The 16,863-nt window shown below is 32.2% G+C and overlaps 4 protein-coding genes across 4 annotated transcripts; 1 reads left to right on the top strand and 3 right to left on the bottom strand.

The window, feature by feature from the left end:
* Positions 1 to 2,642: 2,642 nt before the first annotated feature.
* Positions 2,643 to 4,510, bottom strand: Sou (required for meiotic nuclear division 5 protein souji). Its single transcript, XM_040720880.2, has 2 exons — positions 4,132 to 4,510; positions 2,643 to 3,913 (listed from the first exon to the last, which is right to left on the bottom strand). Exons 1-2 carry the CDS (start codon positions 4,271 to 4,273, stop codon positions 2,838 to 2,840), a joined length of 1,218 nt encoding a protein of 405 aa, XP_040576814.1. The 5' UTR covers positions 4,274 to 4,510; the 3' UTR covers positions 2,643 to 2,837.
* A 4,213-nt stretch (positions 4,511 to 8,723) lies between these two features.
* Fkbp39 (FK506-binding protein 39kD) lies at positions 8,724 to 10,564 on the bottom strand. The gene is made up of 3 exons (XM_040720867.2): positions 10,131 to 10,564; positions 9,863 to 10,061; positions 8,724 to 9,797 (listed from the first exon to the last, which is right to left on the bottom strand). Exons 1-3 carry the CDS (start codon positions 10,172 to 10,174, stop codon positions 8,880 to 8,882), a joined length of 1,161 nt encoding a protein of 386 aa, XP_040576801.1. The 5' UTR covers positions 10,175 to 10,564; the 3' UTR covers positions 8,724 to 8,879.
* A 168-nt stretch (positions 10,565 to 10,732) lies between these two features.
* On the top strand, positions 10,733 to 12,914 carry LOC121125658 (uncharacterized). Its single transcript, XM_040720856.2, has 4 exons — positions 10,733 to 11,484; positions 11,550 to 11,780; positions 11,842 to 12,514; positions 12,583 to 12,914. Exons 1-4 carry the CDS (start codon positions 10,966 to 10,968, stop codon positions 12,792 to 12,794), a joined length of 1,635 nt encoding a protein of 544 aa, XP_040576790.1. The 5' UTR covers positions 10,733 to 10,965; the 3' UTR covers positions 12,795 to 12,914.
* wls (Wnt ligand secretion mediator) lies at positions 12,795 to 15,200 on the bottom strand. The gene is made up of 4 exons (XM_040720847.2): positions 14,736 to 15,200; positions 13,686 to 14,634; positions 13,405 to 13,600; positions 12,795 to 13,345 (listed from the first exon to the last, which is right to left on the bottom strand). Exons 1-4 carry the CDS (start codon positions 15,059 to 15,061, stop codon positions 13,116 to 13,118), a joined length of 1,701 nt encoding a protein of 566 aa, XP_040576781.1. The 5' UTR covers positions 15,062 to 15,200; the 3' UTR covers positions 12,795 to 13,115.
* Positions 15,201 to 16,863: the final 1,663 nt, after the last annotated feature.

Here is a 16,863-nt window from a genome sequence, read left to right as displayed (position 1 = left end):
GAGTAGCTCATAGTGGATGATTCCTTTCCAATCCCACCAAACACAACCATAACCTTTTGGGCTGTTAATCCAGGCTGGCGATCGTTTGAGCCGTTTCACCGTGCTTTGACCATGATCTTGTTTGGCTGTTGTTTTTGTAAGTGACCAATTTTTCATCGCCAGTCACAATACGCTTCAAAAATGGTAGATTTCGTTACGTTTCAGCAAAGAATCGCAAATATCAATTCGATCCAAAAGGTTATCTATGCATCAATTCGTGTGTCACACATACATCGTGCTTTTTCTTAAGACCAGCCTAATACAAATGGCTACACTTTAGTTTCAGAGCAATGGAATAAGTACTGACATGCCGGTCCAACTTGACGATTTCCATTATTTTTTTGACATTTAATAACGAATATGCTTAAATCAAAATTGTGTAGGCAAACCCTACTTTTTCAATCTTATTTAATTCATATACCTTGACTTTAATTATTTTGTATGATGGTAATAACTAATACATGTACCTACACATTTCTTCTTAATTGATGTAATGTCAAATATGCATTTTATTTAGTAAGACGCATATTTTGACAGGATTTAAATAATAATGACAGGTGCTAAGGAAAATAAAATTCCTTCTCTATGCTACCAATTACAAATTAACGGAAAAACTAAGAAAAACGCCAGATTTACATCATTGTGCATCTATATGAGAAGGAATTTGGGTTGATACGTGATAAACACAATCTATAGCAAGAGCCAAAGTATAAAAAATAATTTCTTATCCAATTTCCAACTATAAATATAATCTTTTAAAAAAATTATTAAATGCGTTTATTGGATCGTTAAGCCAATAAATCCATTCTCAAAAGTTGAAATAAAATGTAGTGATACATTTTTCTTATTTCTTAGGTAAATATTAACTTAAATCCAAGAACTGAGGATTTCCATGACATAATCAGCAAATGACAATGAAATGTAATTTCAAATACAGTTTTAATTTTTTAACAAAACATTTCCTAATAGATTAATTCCTACTCAAGAATAAAAAGAAAATGTAGTGAAGCAAATTCATCTTTCAAATGTAACATATATTCTATTTTTACTATAATTTATAATATGGTACATGAGGAAACATATTTGAATTCTAACCTGTGAGTAGGAAACTGTTTTTTGTTCCTCAAAAAAAAAAAATTATATTATATAATCCAGTTATAAATTCATCCTTTATGAGGCTAATGATTTACAAAAGAACTTGTTTTATTAAATCTTGAACGACCTTAAAATGTATGTACGCATTGGCAGATCTAGAGGTGTTTTTTTAAGAGTAAAGAGTTCGAAGCCGGCTGTTCAATGCCGCCATTTCAACCTATGCTTTTTATTCCTTTTTAAAAACTATTAATTTTAGAGAAAATTTCAAAAGAAGTTCATACAAAAACTCCAGTAAATGGATTTCAAATCTCAGTCGGTACATGAGAAGGAAAGGAAATATACATATGATCCGAACTAATGTTTACTAATTTACGGGTTTATTAACTTCAAGATGTTTCTTATGCTAGATACATTGATTTTGGTACTAAAAATCTATTAACTTGGAAATGGAGTTTTTTCTCCATCAGTCTTATATCTTTGAAAGAATGGCCTGGCTTGTTTAAGTTCATGTATAATATCTTTCATATTTGATAAATAAACTTCGGCTTACTTAAGTATAAGATGTTCGTTAAGAAATAATTTATGAAGTGGATTTACAGGCTGTATTCCCTTTATCAGGGGTGTCCGCAGGTGTTGGGCACTATTCATGACAATGCAAGTACACTTAAAAAACGTTTTTATATTTCACCTGTCAGGGTATCAATTACAGGAAGGAAAACGGTGGTTCTTAAAGTATTTTCATTGTCAACTTGGGTTCTATGTTCATGGGTATACTTTATTAGTATCTGTTAAAACACTTAAAGTTCTCTATTTTGGAGATTGGAGCGTATCTAATAGAAATTAAATTTCCTCTAAATATTTTTGAACAATGCTAGGTGAATAATGAATCCCAAATTTATTTAACAGAAAATTCTTGTAGTATTAGACTCCTTAGCAATTTCAACAAATTTCCAAATTATAGCATGTAGCATGTCAAAGAGAATCTTCCAAAATATGAATTGAAAGGCACTGAGTTGCTATACCTCTCTAGATTAAGCAACATCATTTTCTTTCAGACATCAATAGACTTTAATGGACATACGAACCAGATATAATCACATATGATTTTTTTATTAATGAGAAAAATTTAGATGGTGTTCCCTTAAAATCACTTCATAATTTAAATCATAAAAATTTTTTGGTTGCAAAGATTTTTCCAGTTCCAAAAGTTACCACCCCGTAAAAATGCTTATGATAAGCATTTAGATCAAGGATTCTTAAAGGGCGGGTGCAATCCGTGAGTGCATTTAATACGGCCTGTAAAAATTATGTGTTTGTGGAATGTTCGGATAAACATGGATGTGCAAGTCTTGCATACAGTGAAGAACAATTTTTTTAAAGTTATATAGACAAAATAGTTAATTAAATCATTATGTTAGACCAATAGAAATAATATGAATGTTATTGAAGTTGTCTCATGTTTTAAAGACGAGTTTTTTGAAATTAAGACACAGATTTAGTAGATCCACTAAAGTATTTCATAAGATTTATTATAATACACCTTCATGAAAGTACAAAGGTATAATACATAAATAATTATATTGGATAACAATAATAATAATTATTATTATTAGGTAACAGTTAAGTTTCCAATTTTCTCCACTTATGTTTGAATAGCTTCAATAAATATTAATTATAATGAACAATTTTCTAGAAATATAACTTTAGAATGTTATTTGTCGTGCATCATTAGGATTTTGTTCTATAGGACATAGAGGACATTTAATCTTCTGACCAGTAGATAACTTAGTAAGCGCATCTCGAGAGATACAGTGACCACATGTGAGTCTAAGTGGAGGATTTAAATCGGACGTTTGCTGTCTCAGAATGGGACAAGCAAAAACGGAATGAAAACGGCAATTATTTCCTAGATCAATCTCAATGGGGAGTTCGTCCTTTGCATTCCAAAGTGTACCCGATACTTGTCTATGGAGCATCACTTGTTTAATATTGAGGAGAGCAGGCAGGGCTTGGGATCCAGCATTGATAACAACAGATAAAGGAGATTCTACAGATACGCCCATCAATGCACAAGCCTCTCGGACAAAATGATCACAAGCATCAGTCCATAGTGAGGGGCTAAGCAAGTGGGCATAAGGAGATTCTGCTATATTAGGGTACATGCAGGCACCCATCAAACACTGAATCTCTTTTTCATGACCATCAACAAATTGGGGGAAATGTTGGCGTGCATATTTGATGGCTTCTAATCTTTTGCCAGAGCGAAGCATTTCAATGAAACGTAGTCTATGTAAACGCAGCTCCAAAGGAGAACCTATATTTCCGTCGCTTTGAACATTTTTTACATATGGCCCATATTTCACCCTTGCATTCCATTCTGACCGAAGAGTAAAAGCCCATGTAAGTGCAGGGCCAGAGTCTTTGTTCCTTAACGACTCGAGGATTGAATTTAAGTCAAAGAACGGTTCTTTAAGGGCTTGATATTCGTTAATTTGAGCCTCTTTACTTAATATATCGCTAATTTCCAGGCGTCCTTGTCTATAAAAGTGCTCAAGAATGACTTGATGGAGGAAGCGGGTTTTGGATTCCTCTGAGAAGAACTCCTCTTGAGAAACTGAATTGAAATCTGATATGAAATTGCGATCAATTGTCTTTCCGACTTTTGACACAGATGAATGTAAATCACGGTGCTGACTAGCTATTTGAGTAATGAACTTTTTAATGTTGATCAAGGCAATTCGAATCACGTAGATTTCCACTGGATTTAACTTTTCTTCATCTGAAAGAAAGAATGCAGACATTGGTGCATGAAAATTGATCAAACATAAAGCCAGGAAGAACAGTGGCAGACAGTTTGAGTTTACAACTCAGATTTTATCATATTTGATAATAATAATAATGACATGAAAGAAGAAGAAAAACCTTAATGAATGTTGGGAAATTGCATCGTTTGAAAGAAGGAAAAGTAATAGCCATGCGAGAAAGTGAAGAAAGTACCTTCGTGCTGCTTTAGCTTTTCAATGATTTCTTGGACTCGAGAAATGTGTCCATCCAAGTCTTCGTTTTTAGTTTTATTCCATTCATTAATCTTGGATATGACTTTATCCACTTCTTTCTTTACTCCTACACATGCATCCATTTTTGTCTAATGGAAACGTCATAAAAATTAAAATCGATATTTTATTAAACTTCCACTAGACCGAAGATAAAAAATTTAGATTGATATTGAACGAATGAATTTTTTTCACTTTTATTATTCCTCCTCGTTTGTCCTTCTGTAAGTGCGTGTTTCTAAAATATTCCTTTCTTACATACAGAAAGAAACCTTTTTAGCCAATCATATTGAGGAAATGTCCTCTTTTTGGGAAGTCATGACGTACTACTGTCAAATATGAAAATCAATGTTACCTTGAAGTTGATTATAATTTTAATAGTAACTATATAGCTAGGCTACATAGTCTAACAGCTATTATTAATAATTAATAACTGGATACTCGTTAGGCAAAGAAAAGGAGAGTCAAGCTATGTAATAAAAAAATCCACGAGTAGTAAATATTTATGTTGTAGTCAACGGCTGAAAAACGAGTAGCTCTTTTGCTCCTTCATATTCAATAGGTTGTGCATCCAGTTATTATGTAGGTCGGTGGCACGGTGTTACCTCGCTAACATAAAAATACTCTACGTATTTTGTTGTCAGCTGTCTATTCCCTCTTCTCCCTTGATACGTTATGGTTATTTCATAATGCATTCTTTTTGATAAATACACAAATTAAAAAGTTATTCTATACTTATGCTCCATTCCCAAAAGAACAGGAATACTATTTCTTGTTGATCCCTCGTCGTGAATATAAATTATATATTGGTCATTTTATTATTTCTATGAAGAAATTTTGGCTGTTTCTCCACGGGAATAATGTAATAACTACTCTTTTAATAAAATATTATTATGTAATATTATAATACAGAATCAAATAAAATACTGTGTTGATTTTTATAGTATGTAATTCATTTTTAAAAATGACGAATAAATAATATGACAGTGATAGTTCGGGAGTATAAAAGAGATAAATGGCAGTTGGTGAAGTTGACGTATTTGGCAACTACCGGATGATTTCAGTACTTTTTTCTCTTTCTTTTTGGAGAAAAGGTTGCGTGGTACAATAAAGGGAACGACGTAGTGACCATTGCATCAGTTCACGTCAGCTGCTGTTGGGAGACTATATTTAATTAGTTGTAGGGCTCTTACCCCATTCCTTTAACCCCCGATAAATTACCTCCTTTTACTCCCAAGCCTTTCAACCCCCCTATTACAATAAATAGCAACTATACGACCAAACAATCAACCTTTTAACAACAATACTAACGTAATTATTAATTTAACCAAGGAATCCTTGATTTAACTTAATGACGTAAATATTAGTGATACGTATTATTTTTAATTAATATATCTCATCAAATAAGAGATAATAATAATATGTATAAAAGTCAGTATTTTGAACTTTCCATTACAAATATGCCATTGATATTGCATGAGAAGATTTTGGATGATTCTATTTCATTTTTATTATGTTGAAACACATATATTGAAAATTAGATATAATTAAACTATTTATTTTGGATATGCATGACTCTATTTCACCGTATTTAAGGAGTTATCCTGAAATCCTTCTCAGACATTTATAACATCATGTTTATACTTGTTCAATATATTCAATCCCTAATTTCATCGTATAAATAACCTACTAAAACTCAATGTTTTACCAACTTTTTGTCATGGGATTAAGGAAATTAGATTATAGGCATTATTATAAATATTTATTGTATCTTATATATCATGCCTATGCTTTAAAAAAATCAGGCTAAGTATCTATTTATTTTGGTATTAAAATTTTGATGGCTTATAGAACTCATAATTACTTTCCAATTCGATCTTGAAAGTTTTATTGCTCAACAACCGCTCCAAACAACCATAACATTCATTTATTACTTTGGCCTCATTTAGCATTCTATCGTTTACTACCCGTACTCATCAATATAAAAATTGAAAAGAATAGGGGCCAAGAGGATAGTTGGTCAGGATTTAAAGGACGAGGGGTAGGTGGCCTCACATTTAATTATATATTCTTTGACTCTTTGTTTTTTTTCTTCATTTTCAAGTTTATATAATTAAGTGGAGAGGGGGACAACAGTCGACGTGAACTCATGCGTAATTAGCGCCCTCAATCTAAACTTATCTAGTTATCTACTATAAATCACCATATATTATTAATTATTTATTATTAGTATTATATGTCCATAAAATAGGTATGTTACAAAAAATTTCAAATTCATTTTTTTTTTAAAACATGTTTTACCTAATAGATAATGGTAAAAAAGACATTTTGATATCAAAAACTTGTCTCTAGCTTCTACATTAAAGAAGATATGACCAATTTATCATCGAAATTTCAGGCTTTTTTTCTAGTGTTTATATTATAACCTACACCAAAATCTTTGATCTCATAAAACATGCTGTTTTAATAAAACAACACAACTTTCTTAAATATCAAGAGAATTGAATGAAATTTTCAGGAATTACAGAATATAGTATTGTTCAAAAGAGGATTTTTAAATACCTGCAATTGAATTGTATCATATGAAATTTGAGTATATGAATATCTTACCACACTCTCCAGACAATTAATGAAGGCTATTGAAAGAAAGTTTAAAAATTAAGACAAAGAACTTACATATTGCGCAGTAAATTTTGAAAGTTTTAATGCCGGGTTAAAATTTATGGTTCTAGAACAATTGGTCGAAAACATTTTTGCCGAAGAACATTTTGCCAAATTATTATTTGGGACATTTGGCTGAAAAATAATATTTAATAAATACTATATTGATATATGGGATTGCATGTTTTAATTCAATTAAAAAAGATTGTATGTTAATTTGCCCGATTGTTATTGTTGATATGCCATATATGTCGTATAAGTAAATTAATTTGTGTTTTCCAGAAAATATTTTTTTATTAATTAGGTATATTTATTATTGGTCAATATATATATATGAACACAACACAGTAGTATGTACTTCGAATCTTTTACTGTTCTAGTACTTAAACTAAATTAAATAGTAAGCAAACACGACAGTGATTCAATCGAATGAACAAAGTGCTAATAGGTAATATCCGTAATATATCCATTATCAATTATCGTTCGACATGATGGATTTACCTTTCGATTAAAGAGAAATACGATCTTTTATTTTTATAATGTATGGTTTTTAGTTGAAAATTTGTCTCTCCTTTTACTCAAATGTTATTGCGTGTTATGTTTAATATGTTAAAATTGGTAAGTTAAATTGGAAGTTAGATAGATTTGATAGAACAGTTTCATGAATGCATGAGCAAGGAAAACTAGCATTTAAAGTATAATAATCTTTTGGCAAAGAGTTTTTCGGAGAATTGTCCATTCGGCAAAAATGTTTACGGCCGGTTGTCTGCTCACAAAAATTTATGTACTTCGCATTAACAAATTAGTTGGAAACTTAAAAAGATACTAGATAAATAAATGTTTTAAAGTCCATTAAAACTTTTATTTAATCCATTACACTCCATCTGTTATTTCAAAGGCTATTTTGAGATAACTAATTTCCAGCAAATGGTGCGATTAAACGAAGCAATGGATTGGAAAAAAATTAAACTGGATGAAATATTTATTTACATTATATATAAATGAAGTCAAATTTATTTCTTCAATTTAAGTAATAAACATCCAGCATTTCTACGAAGATCCCCAAAACTTCCGTGCACTCCTCCTGCAAAATTTTGCCTCTCCTTAAATCGGCATTTTGTAACATATCTACATAAAACTGTTTGATTTCAACAGAATATCTTATTTATATCCCTTTAGTTTCATAAAAATAATATATATGTATTATATGAGACTGCCCTATTTTTAAATAAACCTTAAGTTTCACTCAATATAAGGAAATTCAAATCCCATCGGCAATTAGTTATTTAGTGACATTCTTGAAAGATTGAATTGATTCTATAAACAACGTTCTCCAAATCCTAGACTGGGTACCAGTACCGATCCATGGATCAATCAGTACCGCACTACACAATAATTATTTATCTATTTCTTTTTTATTTATCATCTAAGCCTGGGATGATAATAAAGAGGGACTAACAAGCCCAGGGATCCTATTGATTTAGTGATGTAAAATATGCTTTTGATTCTATATAGTATTTTTACCGACATCATAATTTACAGAAATACCCTTTTTGGGACAAAAAATTGATATTTTTAATACATAAAATGAACAAATTTCAAATAAACCCCTTGATAAAACTCCACCAAATGGCTTTATAAATGAACATCTGCATTGTATATACTAGATCCCATCCAAATGATATTTTGTTATTGTATTCTAACTGAACGGTTGAATTATGACCAAATTCTTAATTCTTGAGCCTAACTAGCGATTATTTTTAGATTTTTGCATAACTTTAAGGCTGACAAATCTATGACCTGTGAATACTGAAGGGTGTAATAATAACATTATATAAATTTGTCTGAAACTTAATATCAATAACTAAAGACCTATAAATATGAGCGATTTATTTATGAATTAAATCTTAAATCAAGGGAAATATGACATCAAAAAGATATTTTTTTTAGAAAAATATACTGAATAATATAATAATTATTATATAGAATGTTCGTATGTTAGAATAAACCAAACAATTTAAAAATAAATTTTCATTTCACAAATTTACATTCTACTTCAAAAACTAAGGTTGAATTAGGAGGAATATCTGGAGGAGCACCGTGTGTACCATAAGCCAACTTAGGAGGTATCGTCAAACGTCTTTTTCCGCCAACTTTCATTCCCTCAAAACCTAGGTCCCAGCCTTTAATGACTTCGCCGGAGCCTAAACGGAACTTAAAGGGTTTTCCTTGTAGGGTAGCATCAAATCTTTTGTTATTATTCTTAAGACGACCATCATAGTACATCCCGATTATTTTTCCCTTTTTGACTTCAGGCCCTGAACCGACTCGAATATCTTCACATTGGATACCGTTCACATTAAAAGATTTGGGGGATTTGGGAGTTTTTGGTTGTTCTTTTACTGCAGATTTGGGAGTAGCGCCTTTAGGAGTGGAGGCATTATCCTTTTTCTTATTGTTCTTGGGAGTAGTGAGCGAAGACTCCTTTTTATTGGCTATTTTCTCGAGAATTTTCTTTGTTGGAGAGGAATCGCCTTCTTCTACTGAAGAATCATCCTCGTATTCGTCATCAGATTCATCGACAGAGTCCTCTTCTTCAGCGTAATTCTCAGTGAAATCTAATATTCCATCATCCGACGTATCATCATCTGCTTCCATATCGTTATCATCATCCGAAGACTCGACTTTCTTTTGACTCTTCTTCTTCAAGTTAAGATCGGACTGAACTTTTTTAGCTCTAGCAAGTTCCAACTCTTTTTTAGCTTTTTTATTAGGAGTATCAATTAAGCTATTATCAGGCTTACGTTTGGTGTTCTTGCCCTTTCCATTAACAAGGACAGGAGCTTCCTCCTCATGCTCTTCAAAACATTCAGACTCTGAATCGAGGTCGTCAATCATGTCGTCAGTGTCGGGAATCAAATAACCTGTCAAATGAACAGTTCCTGGGCCCTGTAATTATAATAAATATTGGAAGGTCAGTATCAAAGGCAACAAAATCTCTATGGATAACGCACCGTGGCTCGGAATCCGATCTTTTCTCCTTCAAGGAAGTTGAGGTCAAGATGAACATTAAGATTTGAGTTGTTGAGATTACAAATGAGGAATTCATCACCTCCAGCCTCCACAAACACACTTGTTATCTTGGATCCAAGAGTCGTTGCCTCGACGGCAGCCATGGACACGTGAAACGAGGACTCTACAGTTTGTTCATACCTACACCAGAGATATGGCATAAAATATCAGAGTTAATTAAATTGAAAAAAAGAGAAGATATTTATTTACATTTTGTCAGGTTGAAGAACGACACCCCAAAATTGGCTCTCCATGATTACGATGATTGACGAATACTACGAGTATGAGAAGATGAAACACCAGGCGCACGTGGGAAGGAGCTATGACGAATTGCTTCTAAAATATATCGCGGTTAAAATATAACAAGAAATTATTTGCGCATGGGCCGGTAGTATTCACTAAGATCTAGCTAGTAGCTCTAGCTCTCTTTTTCCTTCTTATAAAAAATCACCACCACGTTTTTTATTCTTTATATATTATAAATTATAATTCTTCCTAATCAGTAATCTTACACGTGACCCGTTTATAGCTATAATCAAAACTTTCACCCTTTAAACGCTATTTGCGGTGTTATCTTTTTATAATGATGCCTAATAAATAATTTAATATTAACGTAAATCCTTGACTACTAGTTTATTACAAATAAACAAAAATTATAATTTATTCATAGAGGGTACATAATAAATTATTGGCAAAGTTGTGTAGCGCTTTTAAACTACATTGCCGTTATTAACTATATTTCTTATTTATTTACTTATTTTCACCGGCAGATTTTTGAATGACGTCATAGTATACCATAATAAAATTAAATCATAACAAAAAATTTATTTTCAGCTGATTGTGTAGCCACTGCTTTTAACTTTTTACAGTTGGATTGTTTTATTTTCAATATTCATGGTGTATTTAATATTAATTAATTAATAATTATAGTGTATTTAAATTTGAATTTATGTAGTTCAGTGCTTAGATGTGGTTATGGGAGGATTAATTACTTCGATAGAAAACTAATTTAATTTCAAATTGTCTTTATTATGGACTTGTCATAATGATTAACGACATATTGCCGCAGATTGAAGACTATATAAGATCTTATGGCGATGGATCCTTAGTTCCTATACTCATGAAAGGAGTCCCTTACTCCCTCAACGTTTACTCTAGACACATTGATCCTTTTCTTCTTCACTTTAGTGCCCTACGCCTTGTTCTCACGCCATATCAGGATGGTAAATTCGTTATCATCAAACTCCTTACTCGGTCTCTTACCCTATTCAAGGAGCCTTTATCCCTTAGTCCCGAGTCTATTAAAACCTCAGAGGAGTTTCACTCTCTCCTTGACATACTTTTGTCTAATAAGTATATGTCATGTGTGGGTCTGGCCCAAAGATATGGTCATGAAGAAGTCCTTGTCGAGAGATGGGATAAAACGTTGGTTTATAGATCATTCAATTGTTCTTATGTTGTGAAGGATACGAACTTATGTTCTCATTGCGCTCAGCTTAAATCCTCAATTAAAAGGAATGAAAACTCTGTGGAATCTTTGGATTTCTGTGATAGAATAATTACTGTATGCTCTTAATTATACATAGTTAATTGTTTATATAGTTCTTTATTTTTTATTGTTTTTAATAGGAAAGAGATATTGATATAAACATTGATGCATTCAATGATTCAGATGGCATTGATCTGGATGTAGCTCCTCCTCCGATAACTCCGTCTAAAAAGAATAATAAAAATTATATTAACAAAAGAGTTTTGAGGAAACGAAAAGTTACTTTCGTTGATAAAGAGTCTTCCAAAGCTTATAATTGTCCTGTTTGTGAGCATTCCTTTGTGGAAATCAAGGAGTATAAGGCTCATTGTGTAATTAACTATTTAATATATCTTCTGCATGATTGTATTTTTTTTTTTTTTTTTTTTTCAGATGGAGCATACAGATTTATTAATGTGTTACGAAAAAGAGACCTGCACTAAGAAATTTAAAAATAAAAAGAGCTTAGAAGTGCATCTCCGTAGACACAGAGACACCAAAAGACCCTTTGTTTGTACGACTTGTAGTAGGAAATTTAATTCCGATGAGGAGCTGCAATCCCACTCCTTTCGTCATTCTGGGGAAAAACCCTTCTGTTGTGAAATTTGTTCCAAGAAATTTGCTAAGAAAAGTCAAGTTAGAATTCACATGGCAGTCCATACTGGGGAAAAAGCTCACCTTTGCCCGGAATGTGGAAGTTCCTTTGGCTCAATGTCCACTCTGATTGATCACCGAAAGCGACTACATTTAGCTCTTCGCCCCAACAAATGTTCTACATGTTTTAAGTGTTTTTATTCTAAGCAAGAGTTGATAATACATATTCGAGTACATACGGGGGAGAGACCCTTTCCATGCAAAATGTGTGATAAGTCTTTTACTCGATCTCATCACCTCAAAAGACATTCAGACAATGTTCACAAAAAGAAAGATGATTTCTCTAGCTTAGCTCCTGTAAAATACTCGGATGAAGAAGAGGAAGACGACAATGTCATGGTCATAGTTGGGGAGGATAAAAGTGAAAAGGATGAGACTCAAATAGTACTTCAAACCGCCAGCTATGATACAGGTGAAGAATAAATATATTTTGATACAAGTGCTTCTCAATTAAAAAGTATTTTGTTTCTTCATTTTAAGGACCTATTTTAGTTACAAAAACAAATGAAACCCCTCCTATACTATCTAACAATGTCACCTCTTCCCTATTGGACTTGTCTCAGATCGTGACCGAGAATGATGTAGAGCAAATCTCTGAAAATGAATTTGAGGAAACGAAATACGTCATCATTGAGAGTGATGATGGTAGTGCTAAATTAATTCAATACTCGGAGAGTAACAATGGCAAATGATAATAATTATTTTACACATTTATTTAATGAATATGGCAACCATATACATGGCTATGTTGAAAGATATTGAGTAATTATAATTAATATATGTAGGTTTATATATATATATATAAAGATAAAGTCTAGAAAGTTAATGTAAAAATGGTACAAAAAGTGCAAATCATTTGTTTGGCACAAATTTAAGAGTTAAAAACTCGTGAGTAGTTAAAAAAACTTTAAAAAAGTACACTAAAAGTGGAATGGGGGAGGAATGATTACTGCAATACTGAGAACGGCTAGTAGGATACAAATATAATAGAAATATGTTAAGATATCCCGGAATTAGTCAGTGGATTGATGTTTGAAAAACTCTGTGAGAGAGCTAAGTTCTGATGGCTCAACATTTGTAGCAAAACGTGATATTTCAGAGCCAGGATTCCCTGATTGAATAGTAAATTCGATTTCATCCCCTGTATTAATGGCATCCCTATCTTCTGTCGTCCACTTTTTGTGCGATGGAGCATAAAGGAACAAGAGTCCAAATACGTATATGTTCCACATTCCATACACACCTAAAAAAAGAAGTATAATTTATGATTAATTTGTATGAATGTCCCTAAAAGACACGTACCCGTCATAAAGCCCGAAGTATACTCTAAGGATATGTCCTCGTCCCATTTATATTGTCCTTCAGAAACTTGCCCAATTATGAATCCAATGACCGTCATCATAGCAGTTATAACGGTGGCCAACATTAGAAATCTGAATCTCCAAATGATCCCTTCATATCGAAGACGTCGAACTTTTGGCATAGTGGAAATAGATGCCTAAATTTTATATATATTTATATTTTTTAAGAAAAAAAATGTCATGAGGAAGACAAAGAGTAAGAATGTCACAAGTACTACTTACTCTCTTATCGGATATGGTTCTAAATACTTGATAAATCAAGTAGCAAAGAAAGAGAAAATAAATCCCCGCAGATATTCCAGCCATGATGATAAATCCCAAAGCTAGATTTGTTCCCAAGTCTGTAACCCAAATGGAATAAAATGGATTCCGTAGTTGAACTCCCCTTTCACACATGTCGAAGATAAAAAGACAAAGACAACCGAAAAAGACGACGGCCAGCTTCTTCCAATAGGCATAAATCCCATCTCTTTCCCCAAGAGATCTCGTGTCATTGAGTAAATGCTCTCCAGCAAATATCATCCAAAAAGCTAAAAGTGTAGCATAAAAAATCCCTTGTTTTATATCGCTTAGGACATTAATCCAGGGTATGTCATAGATTAAAGTAAAATACTCGATGGGAATGTTGAGTAAACTCAAGGCGCAGCCCAGTGTAAGTAGCATTTTTTCTAAAAGTGTAGGACTTCGTGCAAGCAGGGTTATGCGTCTCCAGAACCAAATGAGCTCAACAATAATAACAGGGAAAAAAATGGTTTTCAATGCGACCCATATCATAGTGAATCCCCCATTTTGATAAATGGTGATCAACCAAAGGTCTACCAATTTACCCAATTTGTCATTAATATCATGTACTTGACCGTCACTTTCAAAAATGGATGGAATCCGAATATTGAGTAAGTAATAATCATGATGAAGTGAGCCAAGGTCAAATAGTGGTAGAATAGAGCAATTATAGTAATGCCCGTCTACTTTGTGAATTTCATCAATGTCGCAGTCTAGATTCCTTGCAACACTAGAAGAAGCATACTCCTTCCAGTCCCCTGGAGCATCCCTCTTATTCCTATAACCAAGGCGTACATCCATCATAAGAGGAACGCGGCTCTCCCGCTCCACCTCATCCTCATAAACGATGTCAGCTGAGAGTATTCCGATGAGAGTTTGTTGCCAACGGCTAAAAATAAGATAAGAAAAAAAGACATTGAACATTATTAAAATATGATAAGAATCCTCGACCCTTTCAGTCTGTATATTTAATTATTATCATTTTCAAACCTAAAGTCGAGAGAGCTATTCTCTTTTGGAAGAGGGAGTTGAAATGTAAAGACCACATTCTCTGCAGTTAACCCTGGTGGCATTGTCTCATTGTCATCAAAAGAATCAAATCTTGGACATTGTCCAGGACCCCTTGAATAGAACCATGCCTTACGGTCCCCCTTATAGTCAATGCACTTTGTTGCTAAGATGTTGTCACTTGAGTTAGGTCTAGGACTAACCACTGCACCAAGTAGGAAACATACAATTTCGCAAAGAATGAGTGAGCCCACAACGAGACCTACTTTCCGCCCAGACATATTTTCTATTATCGCTCCCACAGTCATGATGATTGAAGCTCTTTGTGGATCACAACCAAAAGAGAACTATCAATCTTTAGTATTACTAACTCAAAACTTTTCAGTTTTCTTCCTCCCCCCCTTCTTTGGTGAAGATGATGAAGAGGAATTCCCTCAGCCAGTCAAGAAACAAAAAAAGAAATAAAAGGGAGAAACAGAGCCCTATTATATACAAACATGAAACATAACTTTTGTACCTAACCTAATTTATTTAACAATGGAATTTAAACCCAACAGTCCATTTATTGTAAAGTAGATTATATGAATCATATTCTTAAATGATATAATATACACCCCGGGGCTCTACAGAACATTTTATCCCAATTTGTATAAAGATTCCTGTAATTTAACGAAGAAATTAAATGCTTATCATCGATTAACTCTCAATTTTGGTTGCCACTAGCATATTACTCGCAAATCTTCAGCAGGTGAGTTTTGTGGTGGATTTCCTTTTGTTGCAAAGATAAGTTTGAAGGTCAATGCATTGAAAGAAGGGGGAAAATCATTCTTCTAGGTGCTGAATTTTATATTAATGCACGTCATAATTATATCAAGATAAAGGCAGACTCCGAATTGTGTTCAAAATTCTTAGCAAATGAGATTTAATGATGTGATCAGTCAGTTAATTCTATATTAATAAATATTTTTTATTAGGAAAACTAATTAACATTACGCTTAATAATTATTATATCTAAACAAGTTTTGTTCATCAGTGGTTGGTAACACTTGCTTCTTATGGGAGGAGTCTATATTATACTATTTAATATTTCTATAATTAAAAAGATAAGATGGTTTCTCATATTGGAATTATCATCCATTTAAAAGTAGTTTCGATCTCTGGGCTTATAATGTCACGATTCGTATATTATTTACAATTTGTATGCACCTCTGTTACAGGGGACTCTTCTCTTTATTTATTTACATACTTAGTATGTAAAATTTACGAGCTCATTTAATAAATCTTGAGGCTCAGTGAAATTTAACCTTCTTTCTTTTTTTTTTTTTTTTTTTTTAGAAAAGACAAATATTCACAACAAAATATTTTTGACAAATTTGACAACAAGATTTTAGTTAAGTGGTGTAGCAATCCTCCAAAACAAGACCGACAATTGGATTATTATTATTTTTTTGTTTTTATTATTTTGTTTGGGGGGGGGACAAATCTTTCACATAATATTTTAGTTTATAAATGCCAAATTTTAGAAAGTGACAAAAGACAAGAAAAAATATTTTTTAATAAATTTTATGTTACAGTTTAATTTTTTGAAAGAGCCAAAAACTTTTAAAAAAAAAGAACGGACAAAGAAGAAGAAAAGATAGATTAATTCGAAAAACTTTTGAAAAATTTAATCTGTGAATATGAAAAGATGTAAAAAAATATCACAAAACATGTTCTTTTTTCGAAAATTTGACGTCAAGATTTAATTCAAAGTGTCATATTCCGTAGTCATGACTCATGAGCCAGTTTGTATGGGTTTAAATAGTACATAATTTATACTGTCTTTTTGAGGAAAAGAATAGCCAGAAAACCAAATTTAGTTATTTATATTTGATCGATTTCTGTAAATATTGAAAACTCTATCGAAACTGTGGGCAACTTTTTGAGAATAGTCCGTTAACTATTGTTAATCTATTTTGATTTACTCATAATATTATATAGGTATTTTGGAGGATAAGAAATATTTATTTAATTTGCAAATACGATAGAATATGACTGAAGAGTTATATTATTTTCTCATTCGCGTATTTTATTTATCTTACGGTTAATAGAAATACAAGGCTACATGATG

Source organism: Lepeophtheirus salmonis, chromosome 1, assembly GCF_016086655.4.
Source record: "Lepeophtheirus salmonis chromosome 1, UVic_Lsal_1.4, whole genome shotgun sequence".
NCBI lineage: Eukaryota > Metazoa > Arthropoda > Copepoda > Siphonostomatoida > Caligidae > Lepeophtheirus > Lepeophtheirus salmonis.
The sequence above is the reverse complement of the archived record's forward strand: the minus strand, read 5'-3'. Positions and strand labels throughout refer to the sequence as shown.